General features: G+C 39.0%; 1 protein-coding gene across 2 annotated transcripts in view; it reads left to right on the forward strand.

Moving 5' to 3' along the window:
* The first annotated feature begins 382 nt into the window (after nt 1-382).
* The window catches only part of waca (WW domain containing adaptor with coiled-coil a), a 32531-nt gene continuing 5493 nt past the window's right edge, over nt 383-27420 (forward strand). The window contains exons 1-10 of one of the 2 annotated variants that reach the window (XM_059327194.1): nt 383-601; nt 788-818; nt 2718-2910; nt 12291-12382; nt 13433-13548; nt 13672-13787; nt 23326-23571; nt 24712-24834; nt 25758-25909; nt 26164-26288. In XM_059327194.1, the coding sequence (XP_059183177.1) occupies nt 561-601; nt 788-818; nt 2718-2910; nt 12291-12382; nt 13433-13548; nt 13672-13787; nt 23326-23571; nt 24712-24834; nt 25758-25909; nt 26164-26288 (1235 nt within the window). In that variant the 5' untranslated portion in view covers nt 383-560. The remainder of the gene's footprint in view (nt 602-787; nt 819-2717; nt 2911-12290; nt 12383-13432; nt 13549-13671; nt 13788-23325; nt 23572-24711; nt 24835-25757; nt 25910-26163; nt 26289-27420) is intronic. The other variant, XM_059327195.1, reaches the window with a different exon arrangement.

The raw sequence follows: 27420 nt of genomic DNA on the forward strand, positions 1-27420 counted from the left end.
CAGATCACGTCATTGAGTCATATATGACCTAAATTCCCAATTTTTTGGGAATTATTATTAAATAAGTCACACCCCTGACACCTGTGACTAACTCATGAGGATTTTCATAGACCATTCCTTCCATTTTTATGTTTCAATCTCAGTCTGTGTTGAGGAGATGTGCTATTATTGTCTGCAAAATCAATTGTAACAGCCGAGTGATATAGAAAATACGCACTCATGTTTAATAACCAAAATGCAACCGCGTCTCATGTTGCTTATATTGCATAATATGATTACATGACACTTTTCGAAGGTAGCTTGATTTGCCGAGGCTTCCCCATACTGGTGAATATCTGGCAACCCAGCGCGCAGCTCCACTGGTAGAGAGACAGGCTGTGTGTGTGTGTGAGTGGAGATGGACTGAGTGAGGCGCTCTTCAGACCAGTGCTGCCATAGCAGTGAAATAACCAGTAGCTCGGTTGAAATAATTGACGATTTTAGGTCGCTGAATCAACAAGAAAACATAGTCTCGTTATCAGTGTTTCCCCTCCCACTCTAAACACACTAACAGGGCATTGATGGTAATGTATGCAAGGAAACAACCGAGACTCGGCGATGGGTAAATAAACATCTTTTTACTTCTTCACATTCTCCTTTTCCTCCTAGCTCCGCTTTGACAATCCGCCATTTTTACTGAAACCAAAATAAGTATTTGGAAACTTGCACGTTCAGCTGTTGCGGCACTTTTTCTCAATATTGACATTTGAAGGTTAATATTCACAACTGTTTTTCCTTTTATTTGCAGGTGCGACCGAAGAGATTCTCAGCCCTATCAGGTACTGCTGGCTAGCTCTAGCCTGTTAGCCTGCTAGCAGCAAATCAGATTAAAATGGACACTCTAGTGCAGGCTTCTGAAGCACAACAGGCCCAGTCAGTGCGGAAAATAATCTGAAAAGTAAATGATATTGTTTGGAATTGCCGTATGAACACTGTAAATACTTCTTAGCGTAAATATAGTCAGGTAAAGACAACATAGACCGAATGTATCCGTCGAATTCAGCTCTTTTGGAAAAGGTACAGGCGAGTTTTGTAGCAGCTCAAAGCTAATGCTAGCTGTTACTGTTAGCTTGATGCTAGCCAGTCCGATTAGGGCCTGACCGCAATCTGTCATTTTAAGGAGATAGCTAGCTAAGCTCTCCAAACATCAAAGTACTCCAAGTATATACTGCAAAACAAGATCAAAACAATTCAATTCAAAATGTACTTAACTAGCAGTGACGAAGTCTAATACTAGGTTGTCTGATAAAAATGGTCTGTTTACTTTGTCATTATCAGAAATCATAAATATGTCAGTACCATTTGGGGAGCTAATCTCCAATAATACAGCTAACTTTATAATTTGAAAGCATTAATTTTATCAATTATTTGAAGTGCTAAAATGCCTATTAGCCAAAATACCTATGTTAGTAGGGCTGCAGTTGTTTCTAGCAAGAAAACAATTTACTTATGGTTCTGACATATTTATGATTTCTGATAATGACAAAGTAAACAGACCATTTTATCAGACAACCTAGTATTAGACTTCGTCACTGCTAATTAAGTACATTTTGAATGTAGTTGTTTTTATCTTGTTTTGCAGTATATACTTGGAGTACTTTGATTTATCCTTGAAAGAAAATTATGAACACATTTCTGATGTTTTTAAAAAAAATACTACCCCTAAATGTCAAAGATATGTGATGTTACATATGTAACATTGGGTGTTTATGGTGTTTATTTTTATGATATTTCTTATTTTAATATAAATAAACTCGGCACATTTTCTGCTTACAGAAACACAAATTTTCTCTGCATCTCCACAACATTTATTAAAATTGTGATATTAATATTGCTGTTCAACAACATTCTTTTTCAGATTTGTTTTTAAGTAACAAAATAATAATAAAAATTCAATAATAAATAAAAACAAATAACAAACCCTAATTTAAATGCAATAAAGGACACTCCATTAACAGATTAGAATTGTTAAATGGGTTGAACTTAACCTAGTAACAAAGTAAATTGTTTCCTTGCTAGAAACTACTGCAAGTGTACTAACACAGGTATTTTAGCACTACAAATAATTGATAAAAATACTGCTTTCAAATTATAAACAGTTAGCTGTACGATTGGAGATTAGCTCCCCAAATGTATTCCTTAAATATTAAAATTTTGATCCACAAACACTTTGAAATTGTAGTACTGAGTTAAAATTAGAGACCAATAGTAAAGCTTTTAACAAAGGACTCAAACAGTGGCTAAAATCTAATCAACAGTGCACACATGAATAGTTTTTAACTGGTTTACTGCTTGCTCATATTGGCTTTGCTCTGTTGCCTTTTTGTGTTCCTTATTGAAAATAGCTTGTAATTCTTTGACTTCTTTTTCCCATTGTTTTGTTGCTGGGTTTTTTCCCCCTAACTTTGTCTGGTCCTTTCTTTTTCCATTCTTGTTATTTTAATTGCCCTATCTTTTCAAAAACTTCCCACTTGTGCTGAACCACTTAAACAATGCATCTGGTCTGTCCAATGTAATTGCAATGTCCATATCAAATAAACACTAAATAAAAAATACAAAAAATAATGTTAAACAGGGTAACACTGGTTTGAGAGACCTTGTGATGGTGATTAAAGTGATAAAATCATTGTATGTACAAGATACTAGATTGTAGTGAGGTGTTTTATTTGTGTCCACAGACTCTCAAATATTCGTCCAAGAGCCATCCAGGAGGGGACCACCGACATGAAAAGATGCGAGACTCCTCAGATGTCACTCCTCCCTGCAAAATGCTCAGGAGGTCTGACAGCCCTGAAAACAAACACATCGACAGCACAGGGCACAGCAGAGCAAAGGCTGTCCATACACACCGGGCAAGAGACAGAGATGGAGGTGAGACACAGTGGTTATTCAGACAAAAATGGGTGTAGTCTAACAACAAAGCACTCGTTTAAACGGCTACAGATAATGCTGCAATTAATTTATTTTGATGTGAAGTAGAAGGTATTTCAGATGTTGAAGTTTTGGCTTAAACAAGCAAAACACAGATTTACTGATGAACCTTACGCGAAACCAACTAAGTTTCTATTTTATCAAGAAGCTCTTTTGCTTTTGAATCAGTTGAGTAAACCTCAGCCTTTTTATTGTGGTTTCTGTAGTTGAAAGCACAAACTTAGATATTTCCTGAGTGTGTAACACCTCACACTGTCCAAACATCCACATGTTGAAGGAAATATCTTGTGAGGAGAAATGTGTCTTTTAGCCCTGTTTAGGGTATATATTTGCATTTATTCAGCATCTTTCACTAATCATGTGTCAGAAGTACAGGGTTTGTGCAAAGTCTTGAGAGTTTGGAAAATGCGTTGAATATAGTCCTCCATCTTTACAATCACTTACAGGACCAAAAATCTATTGAAATGACTCAAGTGAAGTCTTCTGTTGATAAATTTATAACAGATTGTGAAATAAACGGTGTCAATTTAATTGAGCTCTAGAACAAAGATATGATGATAAATGCATAAAGAGTCTGGAAATGATCTGTAGATACCTTGAAAGTGCTTACTCATAAAAGGATGAACCCTAGAAGTACAGTTTTCAAGGTTTGAGTTGATTTTCATGGATGAAAAGTTAGTTTGTAGTTTTTACAACTCAAACACAATATAACAAATCTTTCCTCCATTGCACAACATTTGATTTTTGGCAGTGTCAGGCAGTTTGATCAGTGCATGCGGTAAGCTTTTATTTTTGGTGTGAGAAAAGCATTTTTGTAGGGCTTATTCTTAGTTTGACATGAGAGTTGTGTTGAACTGCTGGAGTTGAGTTTCCAAATACCGTTTTGTGTAGCCGCCGTTGAGGGATACATTGATGAAACGTTTGTAGGACTAATGTTGAGCTGCAGCAGTCACTACTATGTGCAACATCTCTGTCTACAGACAACAGACTACAAAACAATTGAGTAAGCGCAGTATGTGTGTTTCTTTTGCCTCGTAGAGATATTGCCAGTCGGCGGGTTACCTTGTAGATCCAGAACTAACAATATGACCCTGAACAACACAAATACAGTAACTGGAATGTGTGTACAAATTTTACGAGGCACAGTGTCACCTTTTTAAATAAAACGACCTAAGTGCTTTTTATTATTTTAGCAATCCTTGTGCTGTTATTATGTTTAGCAGAAAAGCTTAATCTGTCTTCAAAGCAAGGGGCGGAAGGAAATTGCTGCTTTTATTTTGGTAGTCTTTGAGTAACTATCATATCCGTTTCAACCTAAACAAAGAGACGATCTGGGTAGGCAGAACTTCAAGATTGTAGCAAATCTATTTCTGCCAGCACAAACCCTAGTGGCGGGACTCTGATCTGGGTCTGCTGGATGGTGCCGTTACACGGGTTAAACCCAGCGCTGACGCTGCCCACCAGCTGGCTGAATTCGATTTGCTGCTGCAGCTAACGTAGGGGTTCTGCTCCTTCTCCTCCTCCTCTCTATGTAGCGCAACCAGCGATAAGTGACATGGAGGGACCATGGCATAAGCTAGCATGCAAATTTTTGTGTCATAGTGCTCTGATAAACAGAATGATATAGATAGGGGCAAAAGGGAGTGAGTGAATCACTCACTGCACACAATTTAGAAATGTATAAAAGATTTTAGCCATTTTTAATAATAAAAAAAATATAAAATCAATAAGTGGCATTGTAGTTTACTTTGGAAACTATATATACATTTTAGCCATTCTGCTGTACATTTTATTCCCCACTTTTCTGTGCAGTTTATGTAGGATGATGCTAAAATTAAGTCAGACAGACATGTGATATGCGTTGTTTTTAGGAATCCCTCAGACTCAAGAAGTTTCAAATTTTACTTTTTCCCATTGTCTGATGTTGGAGAAAGTAAACACAGCTCTATTGGATCATAGTATCTAATCACAGTACTTTTTGCAATACCTAGAAATGATATATTGAATCATCATCAAAGTATTGTGATAGTATTGAATCGTGTAAAGAGCATATTGCCTGAGCCCTACTATTTACCATTAAACTGAGTGATTTTTGGTTTAGACTGCATCAGACTAGGTTTCTACTATATAGTTAAAGTGTCATCGTGTTGAGGCCAGCTGGTTATTATAAAGTAAGTGATTAGTTTTAGCCAAGTTAAATTAGTTTGTAATGTACTAATTTCAACATGTGATCAGATAAAAAAAATCCCTGACAGCTTCTGAAGAAAATGGAGAACGTAGGTGTAAAGAAAATTAAAATAATTGTATGCGGCAGAAGACACTGCATTTAAAATCTCTGGCCTTTCTTCAGTTTTCAGTGCTTGTTTTTAAAAATATATATATTACATGATGTGTAGTGGGGTGTCGTGACACCCCTATTGTCTTGTGATTCTAGCAAAGTTTCTGAAAACAGTTTTCATCAACAAAGATTAAATATCTAGCTTAACATTTGTGCTGAGTCACATGTCTAAACATGACTCACGGACACAGACCAGTGTTTGCATTCTAGTATTTTCAAAGGAAATGGGTATTAGATCTATACTTTTAAATGAATAGTAGGCTTGCGGTGGTTGTCTGTTACTGATGTCAAACATTGTTCAGGCTCAACAATGCATTACTTTCCCACAGTCTCATTGTCATTTTGCTATTTTTTTAGTTTATTTTCAGGTATCCCACATTCATTACATAAAGAATGTCTAATTTGCAAAATACTTATGTTATCAATACTACAGCAACTATACTAAACTCTATGGGGATGGCTACAAATATAAACATAAAAATGTCTGCTCTGTGCAGCAGCAGCAGCAGAGTCACAGCCCAGAGTAGCAAGGTTTCACTCATAAAGTGACGAGAGTAAGGAGACATGACAATGGTGGAAAATTTAGTGTCAGAGTGCTACAACAAGAGGGCTAATGATATAAAGAGCTAACGTTAAAGATCAAAGTTCTCTACAAATATTGAGTGTCATTGCTGAAATTTCCTCATGTACAATATGTCTTTTATGTAAAGCGAAAGGTGTCACTTGTAGAGGAGAAAACAGAGGATGATCACCTGTCTCTGCAGCTCCCCTTTAGCTCTGTGGAGCACTTTCATGTTATCCAGTTCATTGTTTTGTTTTTCTGCTTCAATTGAACTGTTTTGGTTAAGTCTCACTGTTGTCATCTGCACTGTCTCCAGCTGCAGCAGGCAGCTGTTCAGACCAACCAAGCTCTGATAAACTCACTGTACGGTACCTGCCCAGCATCAAAAAGCAGACAGTTAGTAACTAGCTAGTGAACATAGTGGAGCAGCTAAAGACCTGACTAGTATAAACAAATAAATGCTAAATTTGCTCTGTAGTGCAATTGATGACACATTCACCATAAACACAAATGTCTATGCTATTGAACTTCATGAGAATTTTGCCATATTGCAGTTTGAAAAGGTTTAGCTGTTCACTCTGTAAACCAATGCTGCTCTCCTTATTTTCAGGTTGTAGCTACAGGCTGTTAAGTGATAGCCTTTCTCAGCTGTCTAAAAAGAATCTTAACTGATTATTTTACTCGCTAATGTTTTTACTCGCCAATGTTGACAGGAATTCTTAAACAGAATTATATTTAAGAGGTTTGGATCCTATAGGTTTATTAAAGTGGCTGTACATGAAATTAGAGAATATCAATTGCCTGCACACGGGTCTCAACATGACGGTGGCTGCGCCGGCAGCTAGCAGCTAATGGTGTTAACGATACTGCGAATAGCAACAGGAGAGACAGAGCTAACAGACTGCCATTATTTACACCTCTGTGACGTTTTGCCTTCAATCTGAACCTCCCAGAGGTGTAATGGAGGACCCCCCCCGTACCGCCTTTGGAGGTAGAAACAGAGACAGGATCAATGTGAACCAGTGGAAAATATGTGACGTTGTGCATGACAAAGGAGATAAAGGATTTCCTTGTAGCAATGGACCGCGAGAACGAGGAGAGGGACCGTCTTTGCGAGTAAAGACCGTAATTGAATCATTTTAAGCAAAGTTGTGCTGTATTTTGCTTGAGTATGTAGAATCTCCACAGAGAGAACTGGCACGTTGTTCAGTTCTTCTGCCTCTTAAATGCCCTTTTAAATCAAATCACAACTTTTGTCTGGACTAAGCTAGGAGCCATAGACCAGGGAGAGGCACCAGAGGAGACCTGCATTCTAGCAGGCGCAGCAGGGGAACTGCTCAAGTTGGTTGATGTTCAGTGGGGCAAACTACCATGCTGGGCAGTGAGTGCTTTTTCTACCCCTGCATCACTATTATTTACAGTCTGAAATACTAGACTTTTTGAGAGTTGTTTTTGTTGCTATGCTCTGAGCCCTGTCAGAAACCATGAAGCTCTTTTAATGGGCATGTGTAGGGTTTTAAGGTGTGTCTTTCGGTTTTAGCCAATGAAAGAACCTTATTTCTAAATTGCAGATACAGACAGCAGCAGGCATAGAGTAAGTTAGCTGTGTCTTTTATTCAGGAATGCCTTGACATATTCTGATGCTGTGATATGCATCAAGATACCACCAGTGTGTGGGCTCACCTCTGGGGTGTAAAATGGATGAATCAAAAGCTGTGAGGAAATCCTAACCATGCAAGCTCATCAGTCTGTTGTAATTTCAGCTACAGGTCATATTCTGCATTCTGTATAGACCATTCTGGTTAGTGTTTTGTGTGTTCTGCCATCTAGCAGCACGACCATTGCGTGGCAGGTCATATCTGCAGTTACCAGTGAGAGCAACGTGTGTGGTTGGATTGACAAACAATCTTTGGGATCAAATGTAGACGTTATTGACTGCTGAATAACAGTTGTGTTTTCCGGTGTAAAAACCAATAACTTCGACTAAACATGTTACTTGCTAGAAACTTTTGTTGAAAGTAAAGTAAGAAAGTAAATGTAATTGTAAAAACTGCCAACTTATTTACTAATGGTACTTTCCCTGATTTGTGTGTAAGTTGTTGGCTTCCCTCATACGACTGATTTTTTATTTTTTTATTTTATTGAAGACTTGGAGTCATCCATCTCTTGTAATGTGCACCTGCAAAAATACCACCTGTGCCGTTCCTGATGAGGATGATTCATATAATCATGTCTTCATGATTCTGCAGCAAGAATGGTGATGTTAAAAAGTAACATTGCGCCACAAGAACTGGGATGAGTAGCATATGCCAAGTGGCATATTGTGGAGGTGTACCTCCTCTGATGTCATTATGTATAAATTCTAATATTTAAACTGTCAACAAATTATTACATGATTAGGGTGGGCTCAGAATATCTAGTTCCATTTAGAATCAATTCACTGGTTGGTAAAATACCTGGAGTCCTTGAGCTCGGAGGCTTACAAATCTCTTGAGATCCTATTCCCTCTTAAAAAAATAAAAAACATATAAAAACAATAAAGACATGTCTAATATTTGGGTAGCAAGATTCTCATTTGTAGCTGACCCCAACTGTTACTTAAAGCAGTTACAAACATCAACGGCGACATGATTATTATCAGTTGTAGCTGAAGTCAACTCTGTTGATGAAAATGAGTCTTTTGGCTGCTGTTGGGTTGTCTATACTCAGCCTGAGGTTGTTAGTGGGTGAAATGACGCATCAGGATTTCACACCACTGTGTGATTGCGTGTGGACTGTTTGTTTTTGTATGTTAAGAAGCCCAACAGAGTTGTGGCTCTTCCCTTAAAGAAATGTCCAGCTTAATTGCATCACTACCATTTCAGAACATATCTAATGTGATCTGTTAAACCAACAGATGAAGATATCAAAGCTCTGTCAAATACCTGGAGTGCATAAATGTCTAAGCAGTGACTTTCAGAGTTTGGAAACATGCCTCAAGGAAACACAGTTTGGGGCTGTAACAGTTCCAGAATGACCAGATATGGCCTGTGCTGTCCATAGGGTTGTGAAAATTCCTAATTTTGATAGTTGCTTTTAGTTATCATATTTGTTTGTCTACTCCTGGCCTGTCCCACCAGAGGTGGCAATGACCTTATCTCTAAATGAGAAAGTACAAGAACAGTATACAATCCAAGTTAATAACTCAAGTAAATTAACAGAGTGTGACTATACATAGATTGCTGTCGGATTAAAATTAATTCTATAAATGTTGTTTTCACAACTGCATTTAAAATTTTCTGGTTAAGGTACCTTGAACGTGCTGCTTGAATTTTACTCTTAAAAAGCTTTACCTCGCTGTGTTCCAAACATAGCTGTGATGAGATGATGAGAACTAGTAATTGAAGATCTTAGTGACTGCACCCATCCAAATACAGTTGTGAGAACCATTATGTCCCTGTACAAAAGGGTTGAACTGATTTGTTTCCACAGTACCGGTAATTGCAGCAAGGTTTAAGACAGGCTTGTCTAGCTTAGAAATAAAAAGTTGCAATCAAGATCTATTTATATCCATCAGTAGCTTCAATTGTCTGTTGTTAGTATTGACACAATATTTTCATTTTGTTTGTTGTTGTTATGATACCAGCACAATTTCATCATTAACTTGTGGTATGTTTTTGATCCAGCTGCAGATAAAATTACAGTAAAAAGCCCTATTGAAGGCCACAGTTTACAAGCTGAAACCTATAATTTGCAGTACTGGTCATGCCACAGATTGTTGCTGATCCTGTTTGTGTACAGCTTGTGACAGACCGCTCTGAATGGCCACAAGGACGGTGATGCTCAGTGCATCGTCCACCCTCTGCTGTACATTAGAGAACCTTGTCACCAGAAGTCTTTCATTCGAGCGTGTCTCTCCTGCTGTGGTCTGCCTCACTGACGTATAATTATAAGTGCAAAGCAATTTTAAAAATGTTACAAATGTCAAAATATCCAGAAGTGCTTACACTTGTAGCATCTAATAATAGTTGGGCAGAGCTGAGAAGATGAGATGAACAAAGACAGGCTCAGTCTTGCCACGAGATTGCTACACTTACCTGTTGTGGTGTTGGCGGTGTTTTCAGATCAGAACCACCAGGAAGGCAGCTCAGCACTGGGACTTATTGTAAAACAATTTTAATATTCATGCGATAACACTAATCCTTTTTAAAAAACACAGTCCTTTTTTGTTGCGCTTCCAAAGTAGAGAGCCAGATTTGTGACAATTTTAGGTACATATGAGGAAAAAAAATTGGCATCACACTATTTTTAAAATGACAGCGATATCATTTCAGAGAGAATCATAAATCATGAATTTTGTTGTCAATGTAAAATGGTGGAACAGGATCTTATTGTCTAAATCCACAGATCAGGCAGCAAATTTAAAGAGTTGGAAACAGCTTGTCACAATTGACAGTTTCGGTAATTTATGACCAAATTCCCACAGTGTGACTGCTGTTACTGCCCACATTTACAAACCAGCAAATTCCAATATGACATAACATTAACCAGAATCCACTGGCAAGCTAGCATACTGCTGCGGCTTCGCAGTCCTCCTCCTCTTTTGAGGTTTCAATGCATTAACGTGCCAGTGGTGTGACCACAGCTTGTTTATCCTTTTCTCTACTTTTACATCAGATCAGTACAGATAGATAACCTTAGTTGATGTCATGTTTTTTTCTATTAACATGTAATCCAGGCATTCACTGTACCATCCCTCAAAATATTTATTGCACAATCTGACATAGTTTTACAACCCAGACTTCTAAGCCCCATCTTGCACAGTGTGACTGTAAAATACAAGAATGTTATCATGATTCTGTATATCAGGATTGTAACAGTGCGAGTTTGATACAGCGGAAATAAACAACCCAAATGTACAAGGATACAATTCCTTTTTGGTTTGTAATGGACAGAAGTGCAAGTGTCAAGAACAGACAAAATCCTATTGCTAGGTAGCGTTTGCCCACTGGCAACTCTGGTGAATTATTTGCATTATAAAAATAAGGAACATTATCTATCGATTATTTTTTTAGATCAATCTATCGATTAACATAACAAATTTTGCATTTATATTTCAATATTATAGTCAATATCTTCACTTAAAACAGACAAATACAAAAAACAAAGTATGCACTGCAGGGCTTTATTCCCCAACTGTTTGAACTGGTAATCTGTGTTTTACATTCCAATATAAAGTCTCCTCGAAACAAAGTTAATGTAAGAGCGTGTTCCATTTAACTAAAAGGAATGTAATACAATCTACATTTAGCAATACAACAGCAAAATAATACACAATGTACCATTCAAGTCACTTTAATTACCATTAACAGAACATCTTACAGTAAAAATGTGCAACATCATGTGTCTCTACAGGGCAAAATCACAGCGGGATGCTTCAGCTTCAAGTGCTCATGCATTGCTGTTGTACTGCTGTGATATGCCATTTCTCATTTGCAGAGCACCATGTTGTGCATTCACTGCACAAAATACTCCCACACTTTGGATGCTCATTGGCGAGGTTTTTTCGCCTCAGCTTGCTCCATGGTGGCCATCTAACATTTTCTGCACTTCCTCTTACTTTATTGGCGGCTGTGGCTAAGTTGGTAGAGCGTTCGTCCAGTGATCGGAGAGTTGGTGGTTCGATCCCTGACCATGGCAGTCTACATGTCGAAGTATCCTTGAGCAAGATACTGAACCCCAAATGGCTCCCGATGCTGCGTTCATCGGAGTGAGAATGAATCCCCAATGGTGGCAGGTGGCACCGTTTAGGGTAGCCTCTGCCACCAGTATGAATGTGTGTGTGAATGGGTGAATGAGCGCAGTGTAAAGTACTTTGAGTGGTCGCAAAGCGACTAGAAAAGCGTTAGTTAAGTGCAGGTCCATTTACCATTAGCGACGCATCACCGTACGTTACGTGAATTGACGTATCTACCTAGTAATGGACTACGTTGATGTGTCGCCCTACGCCTAGTTACACTGTATAACACTGAACGGACACTTTCCCAAAAGTCAACAGGTCAAAGCAGGCTATTAAAAGAAAAGGCATCTCTAATACCGTCAAAGTGAAAACACCAAAATTCATAGCATTATAAAAAGTAAAACGTGCATAAGGACGGAACAGTCCTTTTTTACTTTTATTATCCCAGTTATTAATACATGTCATCGGACTATGATCTCCATGGCTGTTCTGCACAAATGCACTGTTGCACTCCTATCATAAACACCATTAGAACGTTTAGCATGTCTGTGAAGTTGCTCTTAGAATATTTGTTGTCTGGCACTACTAAGGAATTTGTATTTTGATATGTATTTTTGATTATTCATGTCTGTGAACTTGGCGTGCTGTTCTTTATAGCTGTTACTGATGGTGTCTTGCCCTTGTCTTATGTTTTGTTGCAGGGACCAGTTATTCTCCACAAGAAAATTCTCACAACCACAGTTCCCTTCATAGCTCCAACTCACATTCTAACCCCAGCAAGACCTCAGACACAGTAAGTGTTCCTCTACGGGGCAGATGATGGACTAAACTTAATTGTTCCAGTAAAAAAGCCTGAACTGTTTTTTTTGGTCTGTCGTTTTACAGCTTTGAAATTAAGTTTTATTGTTTACTCTTGTTGTAAAAAAACAGAAAACATTAATTGCACCACTACATGATCATATCTTTGAAAACTGGAAGATTTTATATTAATTAAAACTGGGAAAGAGGAGTAATGCAAATGCCATTAAATGCTAGAAAACCAATAACTCTTTCACCTTTTTTAATTCACCAAAATGTCTTAAGCTACATTTATGGTCCATTTAGCACAATTAAGATTTTGCTTATTTTGTTTACCATCTGTTAATGTCAATTCTGTTCTAACAAGCTTATTCCAAAAATGTAATATCTGTTTTCCTGTAACCCTCATTTCTCTATTTAATTGGCTAAGAAAGTAATTCCCAAGGGATCCCGTTGAGTTATTAAATGTGATTTAATCAATGATAAATAGGGTAAACTTTCATTACAATGCTAAAGTAAGCAATGGCATCGTAAGAGACACAAACTGGGTCTATATAATCCTGTTGTTACCCACCACACCACCAAGGAGAAGAGCCTGATGCAGTATGAGTGTATGTCACAGATGTTACATTATCTACAATCTAATGCGCAATTGTTGAACAGTGTCTAGAGAGGGATCAGTGACACTGTTTATATAAAGTGATTTCCAGTTTGCTTTTGCTTCAGCAACAGATATGACAATATGGATAACATAAGGAAGCACTGGATTGCACTGTAAAATAGTGACAATGCAGGAAATGAGCAAAAAATGCTAATCACATTACAGTGAACCTTTTGAAACAACTTTCTTGCTTTGGTTACTTTCAGAATCCTCATCCATCTCTGAAATAAGCCTTCCCTCCCACTTAAAATGCTTCTGTGGATATCTCTTGTACATTTCAGATTTCATTACAGGCTCTTGCATCACATCCCCTCAACACACCAGCACACAATTGTTTTCTGTCTGTCTGGCCTCATGTTCCTAAATATTTGCTCCTCTTCTCAGCCTTACGAACCTGGTGACGACTGGTCAGAGCACATCAGCTCGTCTGGAAAGAAATACTATTACAACTGCAGGACAGAGGTGTCCCAGTGGGAGAAGCCCAAAGAATGGCTGGAGAGGTAAATCTAATCCCTTTACCCAAACCACTCGATTGTACACACTTTATTTTTTATTTTTAATCATAACGGTTGGATACATGGCTAAAATCTGTTTTCATGCATACTTGTATCTGTTTTTCACAGAGAACAAAGGCAAAAAGAGGCAACAAAGACTGCGGTTGTCAACAGTTTCCCCAAAGACAGGGACTACAGAAGGGAGGCTATGCAAGCATCGGCAGCCCCTGGCTTTACTGCTGCTAGTAAGTGTGGAATACACTATTCTGTACCAGTCTGCTGCGGCTAATATTAATGAAGGGCATGTCTCTATTGTTGCCGTGGTTAGCTGATCAGAAATATCAAGGGTTTGAGTGTTGTCCACCTTTGAACAAATTTGCCTGAAAGCCTAGCTTAAGCATTGTTGTTACTGGTTAGTCAATGATGACTTGTTGAGCTGATCTGTGGCTGATGAATGCTAAGGAACTGCTTACCAAAAGACTGAGACTACTAATGGCCGAACCATGCGTGCTGATTTTAAGCACCATGCTGTGGCTATGCATTAAAACGAATCTGGTGATGCACACATTAAAATCTACAGTCAGTTAGTTGGTGTTGACAGTCGAGAGATAAAGATTTTGTGTGAGATGGCAAATTATTTCGGTGATAAAATTGCTTCCTGTTGTTGTGATTAAGAAAACTTCAAACAACATTTTTATGGCTAGAATCAGAAACTGTCTGAGAACAACCAGCCAACAGAAAAAAGTTATATTTTGCTTTGAGCGACAGACCTGGAAGCATCATTCAGTTCATGGGGTGTTGGCCCAGAAGTTTAGGCCATATCGTGACAGTACTGTTCTTGAAACATGATTTGATTATTTCAAAAATATCAATACATTCTAAACCTGTAAATGTATTCTTCTAAAAATAATGTACCTTTTTCATTACCAAATTATTCCTTTTTAAAAAAGAACTAAAAAGAAAATTGAAGTTTTGATAAAATCCAGACAATTCCCATCCCTTCAAAGCTTCCATTCAAACTGCGTCATCGCATTAGCTTGGCGAACTGTAACTGAATTTTATGTATTACTATATCAAAGCAGAAGGGGACATTCATTAGTTAGGACACAGTATTGCAAGGGATGCCTCACGACACAGTTGCAGTCTACATGTCGTCCGGAGGGGTTGTACTCTATTTACTTGTGCAGTATGTGCTCCTGTCTGGCTGACAACACTGTAAAAAAAAAAAGTGTGTATCTTGTGCATAGCCCACATGCACATAACGGTAAAGACCGGATTAGGTCAGTACTACCGATTCAAGTTAAAATAATCTGTGCCTAATTTGGGTTCCTGTACTGCAAAAAAGGTGTGTCTAAAAACAAGATAAAAGCACTAAATGTGAGGGAAATGATCTTGCTGCATGGACAGATAATTTCACTTGACAAGATTTCTTAAATTAAGATTGTTAAATCTAGAAATAAGCATGTTTAACGCTTAACATAAGAAATTAACTCTTAAAACAAGATAAATTATCTAACACTTCAAAAAAAAGTTTATATCTTGGTAAGAAACAAATAATTTGCAGTGTGAGGAATCATTTGATTGAAACAGTAGTTGTTTTCAGAGCAACCTAGCAGAACGATTGTAGGAAAAAAATATACGTACCGTTGGGAACGGGTGCTATATTCAGTTCAAATGTAAACAACACTCTACATACTGTTGACTTTGTTCCTCAGTATACAAGGGTTAGTGTACATGTATGTGTAAACATGTTAAGTGCAGTTAGCAAGGTGGGAACCAGCACTGTTTCAGCCACATGCACAAAACGTGGCCGCATTTCTGGTGCCTGACAAAGTAGATTACGGCAGATACACTGATATTACAAGCCAAAAACTCCCCCTCTACCTGACAACTCCATAAACGGAGCTCTGGAAAATCTTCACCCTGGCCAGAATTTTTTAAAATCTTAGTTTTCAGCAAACTTATTATTTGCGTGGTTACAGAAGGCATAAATGCACAAGTGAGTGAGATGCATGCTCTTTTGTATGTTTCAGCATCTTAAGGTCTGTTCCCAGCCCATGTTGTTAGCTTCCATGTGGTTCCGACATAATTACTAGTGCTCCAAAAGGAAATACACAGCATTGCACCACAGAAGTCACCTGAACTTAAAGATCCCCTCAGGTACAACTGTCATCTGTTGTTGTTAGAAGAAAATACCCCACAGCTGCTCCAAGTCAATTCCAGCTAAAAATGTAGCAGAATATTTTACTATATTGTGGCACTTCTCTGCTCAGTGGCTCCTAAACTACTTGAGTTTTCATTGAAAAGATGTCATTTGTCATGAATAACCTGCTTCTTAATACCTGTTTATCCTTCCCAAAAACAAGTCCTTGAACCCCACTTAACATCGCCTTATTTATCACTATTTCCCAGCAGTCGTTCTGTTATTAGAACACTTTCACAGGACATTATCACAGTGAGAGCCCCTGTGGAAAGCTAATGTTGATGTGTATAACTGCTGTTGATAGTAACACACTTGCTCAACATACTTTATAATAAATGAATAAGATGACAGCAGGGTAGGCTGTTTATAGGCTTCTGAAACTTGTCTGTAATGAAGATGAGTCATATGGACACATGAAGGACAGGTTGCCCTTAGCATCAGCTCTGATCAAAGCTGCTCATCCCTGTTTAAATGGTCTGCAGCTGTACACAGTCCCAGTAAACCTACAGCAAGAACTCTCTGTTGCATGTATTAGATGAGGTGGATTTGGGCTGGGCAATATGGACCACAAGTCATGTCCCCATACATTTAGGCTGAATATCGATATACGATACATATCTGATATTTTTTATCGCAAAGTGAGAGCAAATATTCAGTCAAAGCCAAATATGACATGTCACAAGTAGTTTTATTGAACCAGTTTATTTAAATTAACATAACAGTAAAAGTACTCCTGTTATACAACTTTCGGATGGTGAACTGGTAGCTGGTACCAAGAGATACTTTTTTGCCAGGTGGCTCAGAGCTGGAAAGACAAGTGCATGATCCTTCCACCATTTCAGGGGATCAGTGTCACTCTCCACACTTGCTGACTGCAAGTAACTTGACAGTTAATTTTCAGTAGCCCCCCTCTTGGTTGGTGCCGTGGTGGTGGCTGTGCGCTGCTTGAAGAAGCTCGCCAGTGTCTTCTTAGCTTTTAGTGCTACTGCTGCAGGCTCATGCTCAGTGGGCACACGGAGGTAAGACAGCTGACAGCTGCTCTGATCAGCCAGTACGTCTCCACCTCCAAAAAAGTTCTGTGCTTCAATGCATTGACTTTCTCACTTGGGATGTAGGTGGCCCTGAACCGTGGATCCACAAATGAAGCCATCTCCAATAGGTCTGTAGTGGCTGGTTCGGAATACTTGCTGTTGAGGTACTTAACTATGCTGGTCTTGAACGATTCGCAAAGCTCGCTATCACCCTCTTCACATGCCAGCAGACTTTCATTAAAAAGGTGCACCACAGGTTTCACATATGATAGAGTGACATACTTCTCACCTGACAAAGCATCAGTAAAGTCCTGGAGAGGTTTCAGGACTGTTTGGACTGCTTCCACGTAGGGCTGGGCGATATGGACCAAAATACATATCCCGGTATATTTAGGCTGAATATCGATATACAATATATATCCCGATATTTCATCACAAAGTTAAGAGCAAATGTTCAGTCAAAGTCAAATATGACAAGTCACAAGTAGTTTTATTGAAACCGTTTATTAAAGTGAACATAAATACTGTATAACAACAGGAGTACCTTTTTTTTTTTCTAAATCAAAGCTTCATAAAGTGCACATTTCAACAAAAATTTTCTTAAATTAAAAAAAAACTATGAAATAATATATGCCAATCTTTTTCTGACATTAATAATTAATTAAATAAATATATTTGAGAAAAGAATAACCAACATTACAAAAGAACTAAATATGAAAAACCCTAATAAGGGCATCATTTATATATAAAAGAAAAGAAATACTGAATTATGAACTATATCGATATATGCGATATGGTCTAATTCCATATCACATTTAAAAAAATATATCTATATGTCTTTTATATCGATGTATGGCCCAGCCCTACTTCCAGGTAGGGACAAGGTGCTTGGTCTTTTTGTCACTAGACAGGACTTTGGCCAGTGCTCCTTCCTGCTGCCTCCATCCCCAGCATGTGGCAGACTCTGTTATGAGTTGGTGACTTGGTAGACCAAGCTGAATTTGGACTTCAGCAAGATGTCTCCTTTTCTTCCAGCTGTACAAAAAACCGCATACAATTCTCTTGCACAGAGAAATGGCCAGGTTACGTGCTTGTCATTCATGCCACATTCTGTCAGAACCATAAAAAACTGTTAATCAATGAGCTTTTGTGAGAAATTTCTATTTAACAATCAATTTTTCAACAGAGACCGGGCCAAGACGGCAGCATAAAACACAAAATTGCAGACACACACATAGGAAAATAAGGAAAAAACGTTTTAATGTTTTTGTTTAAAGTAAAATATCTGAATACTCTTTACAACACTGCACTCACGAATAGCCAAGTGTTATCTGCGATCTTGTTAAGCTCAACCGCTTTGGCGATGTTGCTCCCGTTGTCGGTTGCTATAGCAACCAGGTGTTTTTCTCGGAGTTTCCAGCTTGCAATTGCGTCCTGTAGGGCCCCGGCTATATGCTCACTGGTGTGATCCTGGGGAAAATAACATGTTTGAAGACATGTTAGAGAGATGGTTTTTATATCCCAGTCTTGAATGAAGTGAACTGTCACGCTCATGTAAGGCTCACACGTTCTGCTTGACTACATACTGCTGGTCAATGCAAAATGGGTCACGTTAGCGAGCTGGTCAGCAGGTCTCTGCACGAGAAGCACTGCCACAAATGTCCACTGAAGTCAGACAAAGTAGTCACGCCTGGGAAGCTCATATCTTGGGTCCATAGTTTTCAGTAGCTTTTTGAATCCAACTTGTTCCACAGCGACCATGCCCTTAGCAATGTGATAGTTTGTGTCACTGTTTTAGGTGATGAAAAAGATTTGTCGTGCATCCACCCCTGGCTGCAACCTGTTTATGGCACTCTCTACAAATGTTATTTTGTTGGTCATCTGATAATTTAAAACTAAACCATCTCCATATTACCGAACCTGCTTTTTCATTTACTTGCCAATTCCTCCTCCGCACGCTTTGCAGACGTCGTTGCTTCCTCCATGTTTGTTGAAGAGTACCCGAGTGTCTGTTCCAGCCCCTTCCCTCTCTGTGCATAAAAGTGGAGGGGCGGGAGCTCGGGGAGCAGTGCAGAGAGCACAGCAGCTTGCCTGGAGCAAGGACCACAGCGCAAATTTGAACTATCGATATATGCGATATAGTCTAATTGCATATCACATTTTAAAATATATTAAAAAAAAATTTTTAATATCGATATATCGTCCAGCCCTAAGGTGGATGGAGAATGTCTGCTGTCGGGTGCGGATGTGGTTGAAAAATAAACTGAACCTGGTGAACCAGTGTTTGTTTACAGAGGACTCTTTTCAGTTTTTGATATGTCCTCAATCTGTTATTGATTCACAAAAATGTGAAGATCAGGAGGTAAAACACTGTTGGACACTGCATGTTTCTTAATTTTAGTTTAATTTCATATCTATTTTGCCCAATTTTAACAACTGTATTCACTTGTTCACACACTTCAGTGAAAAACGCAGCCAGATGTTCTTGACACCAAGCCCCTACATTAGTAGTTTTTAAGTATCAGAGGAAATTCCATTGTGTGAACAATATTAATTAGAATAATTGAATATTTAAATGTGGATAATGGTCCTCAGATATGTTTTCCACCCCTAATTTAGAGAAGAGTGCACTTAAACAGTGCATGGAGCTGTGTGAGTTAGGGTCTGGATGAGATAATGAAATACAATTAAGGAAGTTGAGTTGGAGTAACGGATGAATGTGTCAAAGGCTTTTCAGACACTACATAACTATTCAAAGCACGGGATTACAACTGTGGCAAGCCATCACAATGGCAACTATTTTATCTTTTGATGGATGATTGTGAGGAAATCTAAACTTAACTAAAAGTCATAAAGTAGTCAACCAGGAATGTGCACTTTCATCTAGATAAGGATGCCAAAATAGATTGAACCCAGAGCTGGGCGATATGGCAAAGGAAATGATAACAATATCAATTTTCATATCGTCCGATCTCTATTATTATCACGATTTTTTTACATTGTTTTTAAACTGCCAGTTTTAAAGCAACTGTACTGAAACTAGAGATTAGTTCAATATTTTATCAACATACGAAGTAAATAACAAAGCAAATTAAATAATAGATGAACATTGAAAAATGAAATAATTTTCACTCAACAGTATAACAAATAAAAATGTAACAAAAATATAAAATAACACGGTGAACTACTTTACAGTCCTGAGTGTTTTTGCAGGTATGCAAGACCCAAAATAAAAAATTGTGAACCTAATTTCTCCTCTTGGAATGTCGCTTGTACGGCGCAACGACCGCAAAAGATGACGCGATTGATTGCTGCTTTGGTCTGGTGGCTGCAGCGCTAGCAGTGAGAACTGCTAATGCTACGTGTGCTGGCGGGAGTGGGACGCTGTTCAGTATCTGCTCGCATTTTGATGCTTATTGAACTAAGTTCCTTTCAGTAATAACTTGTTTTTCTGTAAGTTTTCATATGTCCCATGCTCTTGATTGCACCATAGCCGTTCTGACGCTCTTGAATGCACCATACCTGTGTGTGAATTGCCGTGCTGTGAATGTAAGTTTTCTCTCGATACAGCGGCGAATCGATTGATATTTCCTTTGCTCTTTCCCAACATTCACCTGTACCTCCCTGGTTTATTGCTCCAAGTCATGGCTGAAATCTATATTGCTGTCCTCAGCTCCACGTTCTGTCTTTTTGTTTACTTCTCCATCAACTTACAAACAGCAGTGAAGCAGGAAAAGTTTGACTCTGACTGTTCATTTCCGACAAGTTTCATCGAGTAACTATGCTCACAGCTGATCAACTTAATCGACCTGAAATTTAACACGATCACTTATTGCGATCATATAATGACCCAGCCTCAATTGAACCTGTCCTAAGTTTTGCTTGAGGATCGTGCAGAAGTGGCACCATGCTGTGTTGCTGGAGTAAACTAATTCACATTAGTAAGGGGCTGTGTTATTTAATTCTGGGCTCAAGTCTGTCTGAACACAGCCTTTAAACCAATTCACAGTTTCTGTCATGAATTTATCCTCTGCCAGAGTCTGTGAGGATCTACGCAGACCGGGGTTGGGCGATCATTTCTATTTTTAGATTGTCCAGTCATGGTTGCTTGAGACTGGACAACACCACGCTTACACTATAATCAATTAAACTGACCATACCCACTTATCGCCCAGCCTTCTGCTGGACTGTCATGCGCATATTGCCTCATTTCCTTCAGCTCACGGCTTCTCACTGCAGAAGCTTCTGTGTTTACTGCATATTTTTGCTGCTCTAACTCTAATTTTGTGATATTCTTCAATACAGTGGTCAGTTGTCCTTTTACGGTTAAACCTACTTTAGTTCTGCTTAAGCACTTCCAACTTCTTACAGCAACTTTCTTGCTGACTGTGTTTACATCTCGCTGAGTTCTGTTACCTGCTTTAGCTTAGCAGTTAGCAATGGCTTCAATCCATCTTCCTCTCCTGCTTGCTATGTCAAATAGTGAGCTACTCCTGTCTCCTTTACTGAGTGCATGAAATCTATTTGCCATGTTGGAGGCAGACCCTGCTCTATGGATTTTAGCTGCTGTAGGTACCCAGCCCCCAGTAGCTGTTGCTGGTCGACCTAATGTAGCTCCTGTTAGCAGTCTCTCAGCAGCTACTAAGTGGCCAGGAAGCTGTGGAGGTGAAAGGGACTGAAAATATCTTCTCCCGTGCTGATTGACTGGGCTTAGTGGGCAGACTACCCACTCCACCACAAACTTCTCTAAATGCACAGTAGCGGACAGATTCTAGAGCATGTTTAAAATCCAATTTTTACTTTTGCTTTGTCTGATGTTAGATTATCATACAAGATTTCTTTAAGTTTATTGTTTTTTACTGTGACCTCAAACACAACCTCAGGAAGAACCTTAGGAAGTTACAGCCATTTATTATAGTATTATACCAGGCGTTTTTCACATAATGGCATCTGATTCCAATTCTGCTCCGATGGCACTCGTTCGAAAGAATCAGTTCAAACACTTCTCTCTCGCTCTTACACATGTTTTGTCTTAGGGTTAGGGTTAGTGCTATGTTGTGCAAAACGGTTATGTTTATGCTTATTTTCTGCCAGCAAATACTCTTTTTGTTCTTTTTTCTATCAGTTGTAGGGATGGGCATTTGGAAGAAACCTGACAACTCAATTATCTATAACGTTAACGGTAAAGATATGGTCATCGAAAAAATGATTTCACCTCCCTTGTTTTCTAATGATAACAAAAATAGTTCAAAAGAGTTTGACTTAGGAGCTGATATCTAGACATTTTCCATGATTTTCTTGATAATGATTTTGGTTATTATGTACCAAATTCTTAACCACCATTAATCAATCATCGATTAGTTATTCCCATCTATAAAATTTCCAAAAAACACATCGATTTAGACGTTAGATGGCCGGACATTTACATTTTTAAACAATCAAGGGGAGACGGGGATTAAGACTAAACCTCAGCAAGCATTGCCATTTGGCTCAGAGGAAGAAACAACATATGTTTTCTTAACGCATCAAAGCTGCAGAATATGATGGCGTAACCATGGTCACTATGGAGCACCTGAAGGGCCAAACGAATGTGGTACCGCTAAAAATGTCCGCTTTAACATATTTTATGTCATCATGTGGATAGGATTAGCAGTTTGGATGGTATTAAACATTTCATAACGAGAGCTATTTTTAGCCTCAGGCAGCTGTCTCAGCCTTTGAGGGTTAATGTCAGTGTATGAAAAAACAGTCCTTGATCTTCCCGTCAGGTGTTGTATCGGTACAATCTGATCGACAAACAGCACATGCCTAGTGCAGAGGTCCATATGCATCCCGAAATTTCACTTCACTGCAATGCATTAGCGAGAAAATTGTTTGGTGTACTTTATTTAATGTTTTCCCCATCCTTTGTCCTATTCTCGCTAAGTGGTTGCGCACACTGTTTATTTTTTTCTTTTTGCCTTACTTTTATATTGTTCAGCCAAATATAAAAAGTGAAGGAGTTCTTGCATTCAGGGTGTTGCCATCATTTGATCTAGTTACAGACTCTTGATTATAGTTGTATAGAAGTGCATGCATGCACATCTGCACCTGTCCTTCTCTGTCCTGAAGTATGAGGCTTGAGTCTTGTGACAGAATTTCATGTGGGACAATGGACCTTTTAAAATATGCTTCTTGGTTAGCCAAAAGTTCCAAGTATTGTATTGGATGTTTGTTTTTATGTGCCAGAAAATAACAATGCTGGCATCTTCTTGCACAACCCCAGTTTTAAATTTCACAAACCTTGTTGAAAGCAGGCATTCAGAATGAAAATGCAGCTGCACTGGCTGTGTCTTTTCTTTCCATGCAGGCCTTCTGTTGGTCTGAGCACAGCCTAAGGGTGTGATTACAGTTCATAATGGAGCTAATGTTTGTGTGAGACTGTTATAGTCACTTTCCTAGGCAAGTATAAACAATGTTATCAAAAAGGAACAACATTATCACCTAGAGGAAATAGATTTGAGAGACTGTCTTTTTTTTTTTTAATGAAATGACCTCTTTCCTCTGCAGAGTCAGCCCAGGTGGAGAAGCCTGCAGCCACCCAGTCCCAGTCATCATCATCTGGCTCAGGGAGCTTGAACCCCTCATCGGGGCCCCCTGGATCATCTGCCTCCACAGTCCCCGTGTCCCCAGTCCTGCAGTCCCCTGCCCCTCCACTACTCCAGGACCCCACCCTGCTTCGCCAGCTTCTCCCTGCACTTCAGACTGCCCTGCAGCTCAACAATGCCAGTGTGGACATGGCGAAAATCAACGAAGGTAAGAAAAATGCAGTTGATAAATATGTACATTCAACCAATGTCTATAATCAGCTTCAGTGGCTGTGAGCACTTGATGAGCACTAGTTACAGGGCAATGCTTTAAATTATATGCTGTACTGCTCTCCGCTTCTGCTGACTTCTCAGTGTCACAGGCTTTGACATGACATGATGATGTTTCCTGTAGGTCTGAGCACAGTATTGAATCCTATCCAACTTGACATCTCCTTTGTACTATTGTTTTGTATTGCTGTCTAGATGAAGAATGCCTCATAGCTGGGGTACTCTTGAAACGAATTTGTTCGTACAACCATGTTGGGAGGCAAAAGTGAGCAAAGCTGTTCAAAACATTCATACTGGAAAAGCCTGCTGTCATAGGGGGATGAGACATTAAAAAAAAAAATCAAAATATGGAGATAACAATGCACACTATAACGTAGTCTCTCCTAGAAGGCAGCTGCTGGGAAGACCTGAAAATTCATTGCACTTCAGTTTGGAGCACTGAGAATTGTCAGTGGTGTGGGGTTTCAGATGCTGTTTGAGTATACTATGAATGACTAGCCGAACAGTCTGTATTGTGCCAGCAATGGAAAACTTGGCTGACATTGTAGGGGGTCACCTCCTGCATCCTGACTGTCTGAGATTTAGTTGTATGCTCAAACCCAAGGAGCAGCAGTACATCTCAGAATACCTCTGCAGCCTGAGAGGCTGACAGAGAAGTTAGAGAATCTGGCACAACTATGAAAATGCTCTGTGGCTTAGTGGTTACTGGATTGTCAGGCAGTATGTCAGGCACGTTGACAGTTTGTCTAGCAGGTGTGGATATATAGGGTCAGTGCTCTGCTGCTGTTTCACACACATAATCATTATCAAAGATGACTTAATCGTAGCCGCTGTCAGAGGTTAGTTAATGTGGGATTTGAAATTAACTTAATCAGCCACTGGACAGAAATGATGATCATTATACAGACATCAACAACAAATGGCCTGTTCAAACTCAATCACGTTGTTGCTGGACGTATTTATATGTAACACATTATTAAATTTACTGTCACATTTGCTGTGTTGCAGTGCTGAAATCGTTTTATAGCAGGAGTTAATACTGCAGGGACTAATAGTGTGTCTGTTTGCCTCTCTCTAGTTCTCACAGCTGCTGTCACACAAGCTTCATTACAGTCGATGCTCCATAAGATCCTCACTGCTGGACCATCAGCTTTCAATATCACTACTATCCTCTCTCAAGCTGCTCAACTCTCCAACCAAGGTAAATAATGCCCAAGCTGTGTGCAAATTGAGTGTGTTGTATAATGACTGCTTTGGCGGGTGAAAAGAGAGAAACCTTCCATTTCTTCTGTGAGTTAAGGAATCATAATGAAAGTTAAAATCAATCCCCTGACTTGTATGTACAATAAATTCCTATCTTTTAGGATTTCACTGCTCTATCTACTCAGTGTTGTTCTTGTTGGGTATTAAATGCAGTAGATTGTATCGATCCCTTAGATCAGTGGTTCTCAAATGGGGGTATGCGTACCCCTGGGGGTACATGAAGGCACTCCAGGGGGTACGTGAGATTTTAAAATATACATTTAAAAAGTAGCATCCATGCAAAAATAATTATTAATAAATATTTTAAGAAAATATAAGTATAAGTTCATAAAATTAATTTTATATTCAGTAGGCTATTCAATTTCCTGATCCTAAAAACCCAGTGTCCCCCCATACCAGGATGGTTGGACCCAACCTGTCATATGCCACCTGGCATCACCTGTCAATCACTTGAAAACTCAAAGATGGAGCCGTGGTTGAAGCATAGCAGTTATAGTTTTAAATGGTTATATGCTCCCTGTTTTTACTACATTAGTTTGACTCACTACATTTTAGTGATAAGAAATATTTGCAGTAAATTTAGTCATGGATTATTAACATTTAAAATGTTTGAAATTGTTTTGTATTTTTTTCCAAATGTTTGGATTTTGTATGAGTTTATCAGTTCCAAAGTTTAATAAATCAGACACTGATTGCACAGTGCTCTGTTTTTAAGTTGTTGTTTGTTTTTCAACCAAAAATGCTTTCCCCTGGTTAGAGGGTACTTGGCTGAAAAAATATTCCACAGGGGTACATCACTGAAAAAAGGTTGAGAACCACTGCCTTAGATTGTCTTTCTTTTTTGTGTGTGTGTACGTCCAGCAGCTCAGCAATCGAACCAGTCACCCATGTCGTTAACATCAGACGCCTCATCGCCCAGGTCTTATGTTTCTCCAAGGATCAGCACACCACAGACCAACGCTGGTCCCCTTAAACCCCTCCTCAGCACGCAGCCTGTCATCTCACAGACAAAAGTAAGACAAAACAATAAAGTTGATGTGGAAAGTAGCCAGATGGATGAACTTTGAGACTTTAAATGATTCATACAAAAAAGAAAGTATACCTAATCTCTCATTGTTTAGGTGATGCATGTTGTTTTAGGGATGAACGAGGCTCTGATGGCTAGCTAGACAAAAAATACTGACTAAGCGTACTATTTTTAAGCGTGTATTTTGATCCCGTGGAGAGGATTAGTCGTGGTGTAATGTTTTTAACTTGCTGTGTTTAGGTGAGCACGCCAGCAGGGAAGCAGACCTCTCTTCCCCAGCAAACATCCCAACAGTCCCTCTCCAGCGATAAGCAGCACAGTCACGATGCCACCACGGCCTCCCCGCGCACCCTCCAGCGCCAAGGGTAGGTTCAACCACTAACTCGCCCCTGTTCAAAAAGAATACCTCGCATGAGAAGTGGGTTGAGGTTTGCTAATCATGGGTCTTCTATTCTTTGACCAGTACAGCCCAGATTCCAAAACTGTTTGGACGTTGTGTGAATAAAAATGGAGTGCATAACATACAGAAACTATATTTTCTTAAGTTTGTACTGTATTCAACTGCACATAGGTCACAAGGATTTGCAAAATATTGCATTCTTTGTCCCAACTTTTTTTGAGAATCATGGTTGTACGTGCAGCATCTTTGCTATCATTGTGTAAAATGTTGTTTTTAAAATCCATATACATATAGATACACTGATGTGCTTTTCTGTCAAATCATATACACATGTGGCCACATAGAGTAGGAATACTTTCTCTGTCAAAAGTGGTTGTGAATGGGCTATTCACATCAGCTCATGAATGGTGGCATTTTTAAATAACAGGCTGACTGTAGCTGATATTCATTGTGTAATGTTGTGGCACCATCTGCTGTTCATTGATGGAACAATGAGTAGTCTCTCAATATTAATTAATTGAAGTTTTTCTTTTATGTTACCATTTCCAAAAGGGAGGAATCTGACTGAAGTTTTGTTGCTCTGTGCATATTGTTGCTACACACGGACACAAACAGCTGTTTACACATTTTTAATAACACAGGCAGAGTTCAGTGTTGCTGGTAGTTTCAAAGTCAGTCAAAGCAACGATGGTGGAAGAACTGCCCGTCGTGCTGTCTCTCACTGTACAGATTCTAGACTCCAGCACAATTGTTCTGCATTTTGCCAAACATGATTCAATTACTGTCAAACTCAAGTGAGAAGTGTGTTCGTGATAATATGGTCCACTTCCTTTTCTATTACCTGGGTGTTGGTCGCACAAATAATATATCATTAGACCTCATTTATTTTTCATCTTGCTGGCTCCTCTGGTTCACATTGATCCCGCCTCTAACAGACTTGCCCCTGTATTGCCTTTATTACTAGTGCCAAAGGCAGTACACAGTTGGGTTCACTTGGTGCCCCCAAGACACGTTTGGCACTACCGGACTGAAGGCAAAACTTCAGAGGCGTAAATATTGCAGCTTGAAATGGCAGACTAAACAAGCCTTCTCACTCA

Source organism: Centropristis striata, chromosome 23 (assembly GCF_030273125.1).
Source record: "Centropristis striata isolate RG_2023a ecotype Rhode Island chromosome 23, C.striata_1.0, whole genome shotgun sequence".
NCBI classification, from domain to species: domain Eukaryota; kingdom Metazoa; phylum Chordata; class Actinopteri; order Perciformes; family Serranidae; genus Centropristis; species Centropristis striata.